Raw genomic sequence first — 16,998 nt, forward strand, 5'->3', positions numbered from 1 at the left:
ATAGATGGATGTGATTTCTATCAAATTCCTGCTTGCACCCTCCTGCCACCCTATTGCTAAATGTTGCCCTAAAAACGAAAAAAAAAGGTTTATTTTGAAAACCGGGATGGGAACAAACTATTCCAGTCGTGGCCAGCTTCACTCTGTATGATTGTTACATTGGAGAGAGTGGGAGAGAAAAGGAGCAAATGTGCGGCGGTGGAGAGGGAGGGAGGACAGCGAGTGCGCAAATAGGCAGGCAGGCACATCAGCAGCAGCGGCAGAGCATCTTCTTGATCCTGATCTCCCGTGTCTTCAGCTGCCAATCCTCTCTGTGCGTCTCTGGTTGAGATTCCACTGCCGGCAGAAGTGTCCAGAAGCCTCCGCCAACCATCACCTCCCACCACACACTTTCTCTGGAGCTCGGTTATTCTTAGCTCAGCGGCGAGAGACTGTCCTTCCGGTCCATCTCTTATTTATCCCAGTTTCTTGAATATTTAATGGAAAATGGCGATCTGCGCGCAGTCGTACGGTATTTTCTGCCTCCTTACAATCCAAACTGTACTTATCATATGTGTCTCCACGCCGACAGACGGGACCCACCTCTTCCCCCAGCACTACACGTAAGTACCCTGCACCGTTTGGGGGGTGGGGAGGGGGGGATACACCGGGGTGCGGAGCGCGGAACTAGGACAGGTGGCCCCGTCAAGCCTGCACATGCAGCGCCGTTTACCTTGGAGCGAGAGGAGATGATGTCCCTGATGTTCAAACACAGAAGACGCAGTTTCCGTCTCTGATGCCGCGTTATGAATCTCACTCTCATAAAGCCTATGTTGTTATTGTTGTTGTGTGGGCTGTGACATTTAATACCCAAAGCCTTATTCAATGTGTCATAGTCAACATGGAAACAGGCTACAGGGAGCATGCACAGGTGCCACTGGAGAATAAGCCAAGCGAGCAATAATTTATTAGAACATCCATCGGGATAAAAAAAAAAGAGATAATAATAGTCGATGTGTTTTGCTGTCGCTGCATGGGGGAGAATATCCCATTTACGCATGAAGGATAGGCTGAGCTACAACGAAGCTATTCTAAAAAGTCCTCTGGATACTGCACACGAACCGTGAATATAATCTTCTCTATCCCACAGCAGGAGACACTGATGTTTTTAACAGGATGAGTTTGATTCAGAGAATAAACCAATTAGTTAATGCAGCAGGAGCGCCAGCTCTTTAAAGCTTCAGGTGAAGTCCCTGCATCTCAATTTCCGTTTCTCACCCAAACTCCAAAACTACTTGTATAGCCTTCGGGAACCAAAGGAGCAATAATGCTTACATATTGGTATCTGCTCTTTTTGTATGTGTGTGTGTGCAGTGATCAGAAGAGGTCGGTCTTGTAGACATATTTATTGTGGATATTCACGCGCACTGGAGGCCAGTCTGACAGGCTCTGAAAGTAGCTGAGCATCCAGCTCTGTATAAACTATCGTTGGACTCAGCGGGTACACCTGTTGGGAAATTGTTAAGCAATTTCATTTGATTTTGAACTGCATTTATTTTCTAAAATACGAACAGCATTATAATTTCACATTGAATGACACACGGAGGAAAACTAAAACATAACGTCTGCACACGCAGCAGATTTTATTTTATTTTTTCACGTTGCTTCATTTGAAGATTTTGTTGTCCAGTAAACCCGGTGAAGAGTGCAACAGTCTCTCACTGGAGTCTACGTGATGACGTGATAATCTGATGTGAACATGATGTGTAGCCTGTGGTGATGATTAGTCAGGTCCACAGAAATGAAACATCTAAATAATTCCTCCCTGATGCATCCATCGGCTGATCTCTTTGTTATTCCTGATGGCCAAGGTGACTTTCAAAGGGAAATCACTTATTTTATATCACCGATGAATAACTTAAATGGACAATTAGCTACATCATTGATTTTTATCACTTGATCACCATAAAGAAAAGTCATGTGAATAGTTTGGCTAACAAATTACCAAGTATTTTAAGATTATATTTATTGTATTTGAATCTCTACTTTATAATCTCTACTTGTAGTTCAGGGTTCAAATGAATTGTTTATGATTGTGCAGCAATATCTCCTCTATGTTTCATTCCAAAAACACCAGAAGTTCTTAAAGTATTTGTTGTAAATATACTGCAATACAGTTACCATTGTAATATAAATGTTAATCTCATTTGACAAGATAAATAGCCTAAAGTCTGGTAATACATGTACCCTGTATTCTATCCAGGCATCTCTTGGGTTTTAAAAAATAATGTTTTATGTCACCGACATCGCTTTGCTATTTGACCTAATTGAAGTGCATAGGGAGCGGCTGTGGCCGTCCATCGGGTGTATAGACCTGACACACACACTAGTTGGAGCCTGCGTGTGTTGGAAGTCTAGCTGAGGAAATGTGTCCATGAGAACGGGCAGAATGTCATCTCGTTCATTTTTACAGCAGTGCTAAGAAAATTTACATTTTCTACATCGTGCCACCTAAAAGCCTAACCTAAGGTCTAATTTATATGTAGCTATTGGTGTGTGTGTGTGTGTGTGTGTGTGTGTGTGTGTGTGTGTGTGTGTGTGTGTGTGTGTATTTCCACATTCCTAAATTATGTGGAGGAAACGTGTTTTTATAACTGCTATCTAAATGTTCAATATTCTTCAGGAATATAAAAATCTCATCACTTAGCTGAGTCTATATGAAACTCAGAGCAATTTATTTCCACATATACAAAAATAGTCTACCTTTTGCCCTTAGAGATATTTCAGCTTTGCACATGGATCCATTTCAGCAGAACGAACATGATGACGGTGTGTGGCTGACACACAGGTCGTCCATCCAAACTCATTTCATCACATTTTCCCATAGTGTTTCGCTAACATAAATCACAATACACAGAAAATACGTCAAAAACAAATGTGCCAAATAGCAAAGTTTCAATACTACGTCAGACTACAAAGAGCCAGTCGGCTTTCATGTAGTGCACATTGACAACACAGAAGGTCTCTGAGCATTCATTGAACATCAGGCCTCACTAGTGCATATCATTTATTAAACAAGCATCTCTTTCTGATATCTCTGTAGTTGTTACTGAATTCAGAGTTCTGCTCATTTGGGACTGTGAAATATTGTTCTCCTTTGATTTACAATTAGTTTAACATAAATCTCAAGTCCTCATACAACATTTGAAAGAAGTGCTGTGAAATGTTGGGTCAACTTTATGTGATCTCGCCTGACGCAGGTCCACGGTCGACTTCTCGCTGCTTGTCACTGGATGAATATCATTCTGCGATTTAATGTTGGTTATTGATTATATTTGAAGACCATAAACTGCAGTTCCTCAAACGGCCATTTGGGGCTGGTTTCAAAAGCACGTCAATATCCATAGACCCCCTTGTTAAAATGACTTTACAGTAGAACAAAAAACAACTGTATACAGGGGGTACATTTTTATACAACCCACCCTTTTAAATTAGAATAAGGATTAAAGTTATTCATAATTAAGGGCGTGGCAAGTCGCTACCCGCCTCAGCTCCGCACTGCCAAGATGCCGACGACCGGAGCCACCCACAATGAACTTTACAATGGCTCTTCTCAAACCTACGGGTGACGTCACAGAAACTACGTCCATATTTAATACAGTCTACGCTTCTAGCTGATTGGACTGAATAGGGTTTACCTTTTACCTGCACTGTCATCAAGTCCACATTATAGACAATATCATCCACCCATAGATTAAATATTGTATGAAAACAGTAAAACCCAATTCAATACAATCAATATCAAATCAAATATGATGGTGATTGATTGGGTCAGTATTGTGCTGCTTGACTTACCCAAGATTGCCCCGCCCTACGCTACATGTGTATTTACAGATACTTACGACATAAGACATAACGTAGGACCCTCTTACTGCATGTCATTCTGTCGTGTATATTTATACTGTGTGTGTTTGTGTATGTAGACTAATGAAGTTGCATAAGAAGTCTGCCTGGCTTGGGGCAGAGGTAATGTCCCTCACTGTTAGTATCACTGCGTCCTGCTCGGCTCTGCTCTCACTGTAAGCTTGTTTTCATTTCATATTGAGGTGACCTTTTCATAGTCAGCGTCCTCTCCCCAGCGGTCCCGCTCTGAATCGTCCTTTTCGAGGCCCTCTTGCTTGCTCTTAATCTTGTACCCTATAAACACAGCCAGTGCGCACGCACACTCGCGTGGTGTGTTTGCTCTGCTGTTACTCTCCTGATTAGGCCCCGCTTTGGCTTTGTGAATATGGCGAGTGCTGTCACTATTTGCAAGATTTATGCAATTTAATAAATCTGTCTTCACTCTTGTCTTCAGAGCAAATCTGACATTTAAAGATGACATTTGTATCAGTCATCATATTAAAAGACAAACGACTCTGTTGTGTTGTTGATGCTAGTGATTAGCTATCTGCAGGCTGCTGAAAGGAAAAGGTTGGCAGGAAGTCAGTGGTTGGCTTGCAAGCGCATGACAGGATTTATTCATCTGATTGCTGAAAGATGAGCTTTCATAATGTTTATTTTTTTTGAGTGACAACTTCCTGTTGGCCATGCACTTGGATTGTTCAGCTTGTAACCAAGTTAGCAGGTTAGCCCCGGCTCCTGCTTTAAAATGATCCAGTGAAAATCTTGATCCATTAAGTCATTTGTTGCTTGCTGGGAGATGTACAGTGATGAGCTTGAGCCGTTTGATCTCTTAATTCCAAACTTGGCTCCGTCTAACGGAGATCAGCTCCTGCTTAGGGGTGCATTTCTGTCAGACCTGAGCAGTTTTATTGCAGAGCCACTGGTTCCATCCAAGCCAAAACTGGCATGTTCGCTGTCAGTCCTGCCAGGGCTGACCAGATATATGCAAGATGTGATCGGGAGGGAAGCTGCTGATGACTAACCCAGACATTAGTTGATGTAGGACAGGGATGCATCGAGACAGGGAGCCGGAGAGTATGACAGTTTTACAACAGAAAGAAAAATGCACAAAGATGGGAGGGAGACTCTTTCTGACACAGTCTTACAAACACACTCACTCACATCCAATGACAGAGAAATGAATAATGATGACATGTTGAGGTGATAATGTCTCGGGATGCAGATTGAAAGTGTCTAATTTTATTTTCCAGAATGATTCACTGGGCTGGACGCATCGAGAAGGAGCTGGAAAAGGTTCTGCAGCACGTCACCGGAACTCAGCAGATGAGATCAGTAAGTTGACGTCACGTTCACATGTGACGCGGCAATCTTTTCTGTGTTATTAATCCGTACGATTTCACAAGCTCCCAAGTATGTGTCTGTGAGGCAATGGGTTTGTATGAGCACTGCAAAAGCTTTTTTTAAAAACTTAAAAAAATATTTAGGTTTAGGATTAAGTCTAATCTATGAGATAAATGTACTTTTTATTTAATTAATTACTTCTGGATTGACCTTAATCATGTGAAATCAGTGTTTTAAAGTGAAGACTGGACAAAAGGGAAGATATTTAAAAAAACATTTTCACTTGTTTTAAGAATATTTTAAAGTTATAACACTAAACGATACAGTTAGCAGAATATGGGATTGGTTATGTCTTCCTGGCACGAGTCTGTGTATAACACGTGTCTGTCTTGTGGTAGAGCAGATGGTTGAGAGTGTGATTGACACTGTTTCATCATATTTCTGCCACGTGCGCATGTTCACCGTGCTTCCAGGGTTTGTAATGCACCCTGAGATAAATGCTTCATTATTGCTGTATGGGTGAGTGTGATTCATCCAGCCGGTTCGGTGCCTGTGGCGGCTTTAATGCTAGCAGTAACAGGGGTTAGTGTGATGGCTGTTTGTATGGTGGCGACATTGATGAATCCCAGAGAGGAGGAAGTGAGTTGACAGCGATCGTGCCGGTGTAAAGGTTAGTGACCAATAGTTGTATCAGGCAGACATTCAGACTGCAGGGGAGAGGAAGGTTGATTTTTAGCACTCATCCAGTGTAAACAAAACATAACAGAGAATGTTTACCCATCAAAATATTTGCTTTTTGCAGTTTGTGCCAATAATGTTTCAGTATTCCCACTGAGTAATGTGGATTTTGAAACTGCAGTAGACCTCTAACATAATGTTACACATGGTTTCAAAGTGAAACATTCCGTATCTTCAAAGTGTCATTTCACCAACTATGAAAAACAATCTTGATTTAAGCTTGGTGGCATTTCTGAGGGTTTGTGAGGAAGGAGAATTTTCACATAAAGAAGCATGTTATCATTCAACTTAACCAAAACTTGGATACAATCCGTAAACTTGGAGGGGCATTTTAACTACTTTAAAAAGAAAACTTTTACTGGATATATGATACAACTCATTGTACATGCAAACTTTGGTAGTGATCATTTTCATATTTAGGGGCTGCTGAATTTTCATTAATCTGCTGATTTCTTTCTTGATAAACTGATAATTTGGTCTATAAAATGTTAGAAAATAGTGAAAAATGTTCTAAAGCCCAAGGTGCAGCCATCATATTGCTTGTTTTGTTTGACCAACAATATAAAACCAAGAGATATCAACTTTACTATCACATAAGACCAAGAATAGTAGCAAATCATCACAAATAAGAAGCTGTAACTGGGTAATGTTTTATATTTTTGCATGAAAAAAGGAGTTGCTGATTATCTCCTCTCAATGTTTGAAGTAATGAGTGATGTACTCTACTGTATGTATGGTTTGAATATGTTATTAATATTTCTGTACATAGCTGAATAATCTTGAGTAACCTTAGGTTGACGTTGACGTGACGTTAAGTACTTTAAGTTCTGCTGATTTTAACTAATTGAGACGACATGTTGCTTAATTTTTCTATGTGGACCAAACCCAGTGAAGTCAGTCCCAGTCTAGAAAGTATTACGTCCATCCCAGTTATGTCTTGTGTAAGATGCCCATATGGCAGCGTGTGCATGTGTGTGCCGGCCCGACAGTGTGCGCAGTGCGGGTGTGAAAGAACATTTATCATGGACCCAAACAGGAGTCGTCACAGGGTGTGCTAAATGGCCCAGCATGCCTAGAAAAGCCATTTTCTAAATGGATGCCTCTCTCTATACGTGTATCTGATAAAAAATCTTCCCAAGGCTATGCCGGCTGGTAACAAGATTGCCTCCCTCTGCGCCCCCTTCCTCTTCATGCGCAGTTTATTCTCACAGACAAAATGCAAAGTGTGTGTGAAAATTATTTTGGAGTTTGTCTTACATGGAAGGAGACAGGGAAGTAAGTTTAATGTAATGTGGTCTGTTCAGTTCCTCTCGTAGAGATTTTATTTTTTCTGACAAGCAAGGTGAACAGAACGGCTGAGACGGGGCAGCACAAAAATAGCTGAATATGTTTAGAATTGGTCAACTTGAGAAACAACATGGAGACGTACAATGTTTTGATGTGTTTTGGTTCGGGCATACTGCGAGTTTCAAGCGTCTCTAAAAAAATAAATCAACCTCAAGTTATTTAAATCTTTAAAATCTCATTCTAATATATTCTGCCCGAGTTCGGTCAAGATATTCTTCTTCCCTGGGGGAGTGAAAGGAAGATAGAGGGGGAATGATGTATCGGAAGAGTTGGAAGTTTCAAATGGAAAAGTGTGGAGCGCGGAGAGACGAGGAGTGTGGGCGGCTTTTAGAGCGGAGGAGGGAGGGTGGGGGTGGTGGGGTAGTGAGAGAAAGGATGAAGAATGGCTTGACAATTGAGATGGATGTTCAGGCGGTTTTGTGTGTATATTTAGAGTCAAACTACTTAAGATGGATGAAATGATCGAGGGGAAGGACGAGAATTGGTAAATTTAAATGTGAGCAGACGAATGCTGTTTATAGTCCTTATCATCCTCATTATCCTGTGTGCTGCTGTGTTTGATGTGTTTCAGTATGTGGTGATGAGAGGCAGCGGTGGACACTGGCATTGTTTCCATATCCTCAGGCTTATTCAGAACAGTTTTAATAGGCACACATGAGTAATGCGCACTACGCCCACATACTGTCATTACAGCGATTTGATGGTTTGTCAGAGATACAGGATACATTATTATGTACATATTTCGACACCAGGTGGACACATGTTCACTGTACTAACTGTAGCTGTAAGATAACTACATATACCTGTGGTGGTGTGCAGATCTTTAATGTCTCACTTAAGGAAAATACAGAAGTTTATTCAGCTAAATTTACTTAAATTATCAAAAGTAAAACTATTTATTCTGGAGCATAAAAGCCCCTGTGACTGATATATAATTGCAATGACATTATGAGATTACTATGTAAGTAGCATTTTACTGTTGTAACTGGTTGAAGTGGAGCTAGTTTAAACTACTTACCTTTATACAGTTGGGTAGTTCAGCAGTTCCCAACCTTGCGATCAGCCCTCCGCCAGTGGGTCACAAGATAAATCTGACGGGTCATGTGATTATTAATGGGCTACAAAGAAGAAGAAAACTGTTCTGCTGCGCAAATTGTGTATTAATTTGTTGAATTAATCTTAGCTCTTTAAAATATTGGATAAGTTGACCTCTTTGGGCCATGAACATTTATTTAAAATGAAACGGTCTCAGACAGTTTAAAAGGGAAATCTCTTTTTTCTTGAACTACTCAAAACTCTTAGACATTTGAAACATGATTTTTTGTAAGGAGTAATAAGCAAAAAAGGCTTGGAACCTCCGGTTAATGTTTTCCCTGTAAACGGAAGTGGGGTTGTAGTATAAAGTAAGTATAATGGAGAAATGGAGAAATGGAGTTAGTGCGACACGGGACATCCTGAACAAATCTGCCTTTTTTTAAATAGCCAAGCTACCATCAATAGCGACTGCACATTTTTTTTATTTGCTTGACCCAGATTTAAAATAAATAAATAAAAATGGCAGCCCAAGTAAAATGCTAATTACATAATTTAACACGCCGTGACTTTGACGGGGTACTATCAGCATTGGAAAAACGAAATTGAGAAAAGCACCTGGTACCCAAAGTGAGCCGAGTAGAACCGAACCGTGCAGTGGAAATGAGGCATAAATGTACTTAGTTATTTTCCACCACCACACTTGCAAACTTGCAAAAAGCACATCTTCAATTTAGCAAGCTTCTTAAATGGCAATGCCATGCAACATATGTTGAACTCGCTCAAATTAATTTCAATAAGAAGAGTCTAATCAGCATGAATAATGTAGCCTGGTGCACATGACTGCTCCCGAAACCCTCGGTTCAGCCTGGCACTTTACAACTCTGCACTCTGAGGATCTGTCTGCCGCGCCTCCACGCCCTCTTCTCCTGCTGTTTGCTTCTCTTGATTACTGGAAACCTGAGAACAATGCACATCCAGATCAATATACCCACACGTCGAAAAGGGGCGGATAGACAGAGTGCCTATTAATGGGGGTGGGATTCATTCAGTTTACATATGAGCTTTAATATTTTACTTGACCAAGTCTGTTTTTCGCTCTTTCCTTCACTTTTCACCTTCTGTCTGTTTGCTCCGTGTGGTCAACACTACATCAGTCGGCCTGCTGACCTCAAGCTGGCTGCAGGTTTATCTCAGTTCAACACAGACCTTCTTGCCTCAAGTGCTTCTAGTGTGCGTGTGCGTTTGCGCGTGTGTGTGTTTGTGTGTTTGTGTGTGTGTGTGTGTGTGTGTGTGTGTGTGTTTTCTTTTTTTGATGTTAACATTGCTGAAGCCTCTGGTTCAATTTGATCTGCTCAGGTATGTTCTTACGACTTGAGGGAGATGTTGTATTCAGACTGAACACAATTGCAAATGTCTCTCGTACTTCTGCAAACTTCCCTCCTGCGTCCTAGAAAAAGAAGGCTGCTCACGGCAAAGACAGCCAACAAATGATATCTCTATAAAGTGCACTGGTGGATTTACTCCCTATCGCTGACTACAGAAATGTCCAATAATCTGTCTGAAATGCCCAGCGCTATACTAGACATCACCCCTGCTTTCACTCCACAACCCCCTTCCTCATTTTCTAAAGCTGATGTCAGCTTCACCCCCACCCCCCCCCCCCCCCCTCAGTTTGCTGATCCATCAGTGGACGATGATGTGAGTGAGAGCTGATCTGTGCCATTTGTTTCTTGATTTAAAAGCTCCCTCCGCCTGTAGACAGTTTACAGGAAGAGTTGAACGTCCCTCCTCCCACTGTGAGAAGTTACCTTTAAAGGAGAGAGAGAGAGAGCTCCTCTCTCAGCTCTCAGCTCTCCCCCTCCCATCCCCTCCATCTTATGGCCTGGACCTAATACAACAGCAGCTTGTTATCTGGCTGTGTGAAACATCACAGGCTATTTCTGCAGGATAGATAGTTTACTTTCCGACTCCGGTTTTCTCTCCTGCCGGCTCGTCTTAAGTGTCCCTCAGTCATTGTGTAGCACGCATCAATACACACCTCGGTTTACTCTTATTGAGGTCTTTATGTTAACATTAATGAAAAATAATTACTGCTATTTTAGCACATTTACAACTGTAGCCAACTTGCAGTCTTGTCAGCTGGCATAAAAACTAAAGTTTCTCCAAAACAGACAGAGATGCCCTTTAGGAAATCTTCATATTCTGACATTTATCAACTGCAACACTAAGCTGAGCTGTTTCCACCTTACTTATAGATATAGTTGTTTTTTCAGAAAATAAAAGGTATGCATGTGTCTCGTTACAATTTGTTGTTGATAATTTGCACTGGAATCACTTGATATACCTCTCTTGAAGCATCATTTAAACTAAACACACTTTAATTATAACTGATTAAAATGTGTCAAACTGTCAAGTATTGGCCCTACGGATATTAAATCATGGTTAGGTGTGGGAATTGTTTGGTTCTGATACAAAGAAATGATGCTTTTTCCTGCCCTACTTTGATTAAATTTCAGAGATCTCAAATGTTAAATATTCTCTAAGCACAAGCAGTTTAGCTTGAATGAAAATATCTTAAACCGACAACATGTTTGATTTATATTCAGAACTATATTATCAATGAATAAGTAAGAGATCATGAACCTGACCAGGCATTTGATGCCAGCTTTCAATACTCAGTGCTGAGTGGGCGTTCTGACTGAAAACAGCATTATGTTACTAGAAGGCTAGAAGCTGCGTTGGTGTGGCGTGTTGCTTCAGGTACTGGTGAGACAATAAAATACACATCCAGTTTGAGCAATAGATTAATGCAATGAGAGGATTTTCAGCTCTGGAAAATTACCAATTTCTTCAATCGTGAGTTAAACTCACTAAAGTAGTCTACCATGAAAGTGCACTTGCATGTATTTGATTGGATCCTTATCGAATGACGTCAATTTTTGTTCAGGCAAAAGTTGAACTAGGTTATTTGTTTTGCCTGATGACACTGTGTTGTTGTTGTGTCTGCGTGTGTACCCTCACCGTTGTGGCTCCATGCAAATGAATGATGGGGCTGCGCTTTTTCCCGTTGTGCCACAGCTGGTCTTAACGTTGCTGAAGGGGCAGACTTTGTTAACTACATAAAACATCCCATTCAGACATCCCACGTGCCATTCCCTGGAAAGGGGGTCATCAGAGTTACACATCAGAAAGCTTAGACATGGTCTGTTAGCGAACTACTTGGAACCCTTGTCTAACTCACATGTCTCTGTTTGTGTGCCAACTCTAGCATTTACTGTGTATTTACCCCAAACAAAAAAATAAAACGCACATCAAAGTAAGTGTGTACATTAGAAGCAGATAATCCAGCAGCTAGCTGAACGTTAGGCAGTGTGAGAGCTGGTCAGCACCATTACTCTCAGGCTCAGACCTGGGCTGACAGGAGAACAGAAGGGCACACAAACGCACGCTATTTATTTTTCAGTTTTTTTTATTGGTTTTCTGACACCGAGGAAGGTTACAAAGATTCTTCAGCTCCCCGGCTTGATGGCCTGGCACTTGTTGGCGGTGTTTATATAAATGGAAATACATATACCTGCAGAGTGCAGCCCTGCATGTAGATATCTCAGGGTTGGTGTGAGAAGGAATCCCTTGAAATAGCAGTAAACATGCGATGACAGTTTAGAAAAACTAGAACCAGATAATAAATTAACTGTAATGTAATATATGTGCCCTGTTTTTTTTAACCATTAAGCTGCTGTCACATGATCAGCAGTAAAACTGCTCGTTGCTGGCTGTGCCGCTTGGAATTGCTACGAAGCGCTGCGCTCAAAGTCCAAATTATTATTATTATTATTATTATTATTATTATTATTATTATTATTATTATTATTATTATTATTATTATTATTATTATTAAGATGTTGATATGGTTCTGTTAACGTCAACCAAGGTTACATTGAAAAATAAATATTGGATGAAGTATGAATTATAACGTTATCATGATGTGTTCAAATTTTATGTCGTAAAATGTAGTTTTTTGCGGGAAACTTAAATACAGTTGTTTGAAGGAAATGTTTTATTATTAAATATATGTTAGAGAGTGAATTGTGACCTGTTCGACTTCCTAGCACTAGCTCTAAATGTTTATTGTTTTGTTTTTGTTTTCTACCGTGGTATCGAGAATCGTACCACTACATTTCTGGTATCCTATTCCTAGACATCACATTCTTTGAAACAAGAGTGTTTTTTTTTTTTTACATTCTTCAGCTTTTAACTGCTCAGTTTCAGAGTTAAGCCAGCTGACTGAAATCAATAATGAAGGCTTTGTAGACACAGTGCAACATGGTGCCTGGTGCATGCCTTGTGTGCAGAGTTTTACATCTTCCCTGGACACATTTTAAAACATCTTACAGTATATCACAGTGCATGTGCTTGTTCATTCCAGTGTAGTGAATTACCAGGATTGAGCTGAAAAAGCCCACCGCAGGGAAACAACCCCTTTGGCGTCCGCACAGAACAAACAGAGATGGTCGGAGTGTCTGTATCTCGCTGACATTCACCGTGGCACACTTGGGAGCTGTATATTGTGTAACTAATTGTTGCTTGATGAATTCAAGGCAAACAAAAAGCAGATGGATTCTTGCTTCTAGTGGCGTTTTGGAGAGAAAAGAAGGCCTTGCACTTCTTTAAAGAAAGACAATATAGCATTATGTGTCAAAATGGGATTAGAGGTCTGCTAAAGCTCCAGCCCTGTCAGAGGAAGATGCTTTATTTTGCCTACGCTGCAAATCTTTTCTCCTTGTCTCTGTCTCTCTACACTTTTATTTGCAGAGTGTGTGTGCGCATGCTTGTGCAATTTTCTGTAGTCTTGTGTTTGATGTTTCAGAGAGCACATGACGTGTCTTTGGTACTATCTGTGCTTGACGGAGAGAAAAAAAAGGGGTACAGTTTCCCTGAGTGGGTTGCAGTGGTAATGTGGAGTGGCGTGATGCCCTAGAAAATTCCAGGTGTGAAGTGCTTTATTCAGTCCACTGCAGAGGGAGTGCTTCTCTATGTGTGAAGTGGTAGGTGCGGCGTTTATTTTTCATTGTGAGCAAAATGTGTTTGTTTCTTTTATGGCCTGTTGTGTGTGCATGTGAGAGAGTTTTGGTGCGCTGAAGTCTCAAAGGTTTTATCCTCTTCTTCTCTTCCTCCTCCACCTGCACTAGTCTTTGATTGATTGGTCACAGTTATGAATAACTTTAATTGGCTTGCCTCAGCAGTGGGTGGTTCTCAAACGCCAAGGTACTGTGTAAGTCCAAGAAAAGCTTTTTCATTTTTGATCATGTAGGCAGTAAGGACTCTCTACTGCCATCTTAGTGAGGGGTGTTTGGAAGAGCTTCCTACATCTTTTTAATTCTGTAGATTGTAGTGTGGTGTCTGCCTTGTTCTCTTTAAAAACCTGGAGGAGAAGCTCCCTCTCTCTCTACAGTCTATCCACCTTCTTTTCTGGCTACAAACTAGACTCACTCATCTCTACGTCTGGCCTTTTTCCCGGAAAATCGTTGTTTGATGGGATTTGTGCTCCACCACTACAATTGCTGCTTTACACATATAGTGATGCGTGTGCATTCATGCACACGTTTATTTGCAAACACATACAGTTCATCCATTCAGTGTACCAACCATCTTCGGAAAATGACATTTGTATTTCACTCATTTTCAGCAAATACGGGTTTCAAATACTAAAGTACGATTTTGTAATAGTAATAATAAAACGTATAATAATATTGAGGAAATGTACGTATTGGCGCTGTTGCAAAAGGTAACTTACTACTGAAAGTATTATAGTAGTGTCAAACCCAACTAAAGCATGATTTAATGTTTTCATGGTAATGTTTAAGCACGCAAACCACTTGGTTGAACTTAAAAGTCAAAAGTGAGTTCAAGCACGAGACAGGATGTGTTCACTTTGTTCACATTCAGAAACCATGACATGCCCTACCCTTTACCAGACTGCCCTCGTTTTCTAAACCTAACCACACGCAGGACTCAGGATGTGAACCCCACTGTCAAAGTCCTGTGGATTTCACACCAACTCCAACTACATCTTTACAAATTGCGTGTTGTACAAAATAGAGTAATTCTACATTGCCCTCAAAACATATTTCACAAAACAAATTAGTATTATAGAAATGTTAGGAGTTGCATTATACAGGAAAAGCATGAACAGCAAATAGTTTTTCCATAAATTGTCATTTTGCGTGTACTGATATAATCCCATCTCGGCTCCTCAGACAAGGACATGTCAGTCTGTTGCTCTATTTTGACCATTAAAACGTATAGACCCGACAGTCTCATATGCAGACTCGTATAAAATATTGATGGAGCTCAAAGCAGGATGTAGTTAAAGGCCTGAAAATCACCATCACACGTTAGACTGATTAGAGCCAAACAGAACATCATCACCTTCTGTATGTGTTATTTCACAGTCAAATTGAAAGATGAAGGAAAAACGTTTCCATTCCCCCAACCGATATTACAGTTTACTTTTTCAAACTAAAACGGTTTATCACTTGTATACTAATCAAACTGTTGAGCAGCTTTCCCTCAATCCAGCATGCCGTTAATACTGCGGTGTTATTTTAATAATAGCTTCACTTTCAAATAGATATAAAAGTATTCTACCACAAAAGCAAATCAACGATTAATGCTTTCATAAGCTCGTTGTTTATATTCATGGAATGGTTGGCCGTGTATAATTGGCCGGACTTCTAATTTAACAGCTTGTAAACTGAAATCCAAGTGCAGAGATTGTTTATTAATAATTATGGCACTAACTCTGACTTCTTGTTTACTGTTTTTCTTTTGCCGGTTTAGCTGTGGATGTACATTGTTACGGTAATTTATTACATCGCTCTTTAAATTATCATCAGCACTGTAATTACAATCACTCAGCCGGTCAAATGAAATTCAAGCTAAATGCATATAATCACATTAATGACGTATAGATGGGATTTAGAGGGCTGTGGACCTTTGGGGAGGCATAAATAAATCATACAATATTTCTATATTTTTTTAAGTTTACTGAAAACTTACTCAATCTGATATGTTCACTTTTCATTCTGACTGTAAAGCTGCAGTATCTGCTTTACATAGGTATTGTGTGTGTAAGCCAGCAGTCTGTTTTTGCCTACAGGCAGCTTAGCTTCCATTGTCATGTGGATGTGGATGGCATGTGAGTGAATGTTTGGGGATGCTCAGGAGTTAAATCCTGAAGAGTGCAATGGATTTAAGACTCACTGACACAGTAAAGTTGAGCTTTTATTGGTGTTTCGGTGCTATACAGTGTGTGATACGAGCTGAGGTATTTCCTGTGCTGTTTGGATTCAAGATACAAGAGTGGTCTCTTGAGTTTTTCGGTGTGATGATTACAACACGTGTATGTGTGTGCTTCGGCGTGTGTTTGTGTGAACTCTGGACCATCAGCTCATTTCACACACAGACGGACATCAAAGGCAGTTTGAATTAACCCTGCGTGTCGGGGCCACTCTGCATGCCATCCTCAATTTCACATCTCTGCCGCTCCAGCAGCACCAAATTTACTTGTGCATTCATATTGAAATGAACAGAGGGAGTTTTGCCGTGCACCGAATCGCCATCCCTCCCTGAGAAAAGATAAAACTTCAAAAGAGAAGATATTTTTCGGATCTGTTTGCAGGTGGTGAAGCTGTACGTGTCGTCGCAGGTGTAGTGAAGGTGTTCTGTCACTCTGAGAAAGTGTGGTCGAAGTGCAGGTATCATGTTTTTCCTATTAAAGCAGGTCAATTGTGTTTCCATTACAGACCTCTTGCAAAAGCCAGCTCCCCTTCTCCTTGATTAGACACTGCAGAAATGATGTCATGGTCACACACACACACACACACACACACACACACACACACACACACACACACACACAAACACACACGCAGGTACACACGCAGGTACACACATCAAAGCATACGTGCGTCACCACTTTTAACTCACTTTTAAATGCATAACAAAAAGCGGTGGCCTCACTCTATTATTTGCTTGTGTGTCCAAAATGTGTTTTTTGATTGTTTTGACTGGATATTGTTACCTCTCCCTTTGCCTCCAAACTCTCATTTTCACCTCATCCTGGCAGCTAATTTAATTGGATATTGTATGTATTGATCTGGCCAACTTCAATTTCCCGCAGCGACATGATACTGTTGCACGATGAAAGCGATAATGTAAATGAACAGGCGAGGATGGAAATGGTGATGAAGAAGGCGATGAGGATAATTTGTGCGGGTGATTGTGATTGCGATGAGTTGCACGCTGATTAGAGCGGTGTCTGAAGATGGCTGGGGTCGCTGCGGTGTAGGTGAAGCCATCAGCTGCACTGTGTATTTTTAATATCTCCTTGCCATCAGTGGGTTGCCATGACAGCTATTCAGTAAACACATTCATATTACATTAATCTGGCCTCTCCCCTCTCCTCCCCCTGACAGCCTCTTATTGTCTCCTCTAGAGGTTGTTCAGAGACCTTACCTCATCCTACTGTGTTACCTGCACCCACACATATACGCACTCTGCTGTAAGTACTATAGCAGGACGTCTTTTCACATGGTTATTTAGCACACACTTTCTGAGTCTATGTTAAATTTAACAGTGTATAGGACCACA

The 16,998-nt window shown here is 40.8% G+C and overlaps 1 protein-coding gene across 1 annotated transcript in view; it reads left to right on the forward strand.

Annotated features, from left to right (window-relative positions):
* The first annotated feature begins 203 nt into the window (after positions 1-203).
* cacna2d2a (calcium channel, voltage-dependent, alpha 2/delta subunit 2a) overlaps positions 204-16,998 on the forward strand; it is a 139,683-nt gene continuing 122,888 nt past the window's right edge. The window contains 2 exon segments of the mRNA XM_029430692.1: positions 204-602; positions 5,136-5,217. Of these exon segments, the coding sequence (XP_029286552.1) occupies positions 487-602; positions 5,136-5,217 (198 nt within the window). The 5' untranslated portion in view covers positions 204-486.

This window comes from Cottoperca gobio, chromosome 5 (assembly GCF_900634415.1).
Source record: "Cottoperca gobio chromosome 5, fCotGob3.1, whole genome shotgun sequence".
Classification (NCBI taxonomy): Eukaryota; Metazoa; Chordata; class Actinopteri; order Perciformes; family Bovichtidae; genus Cottoperca; species Cottoperca gobio.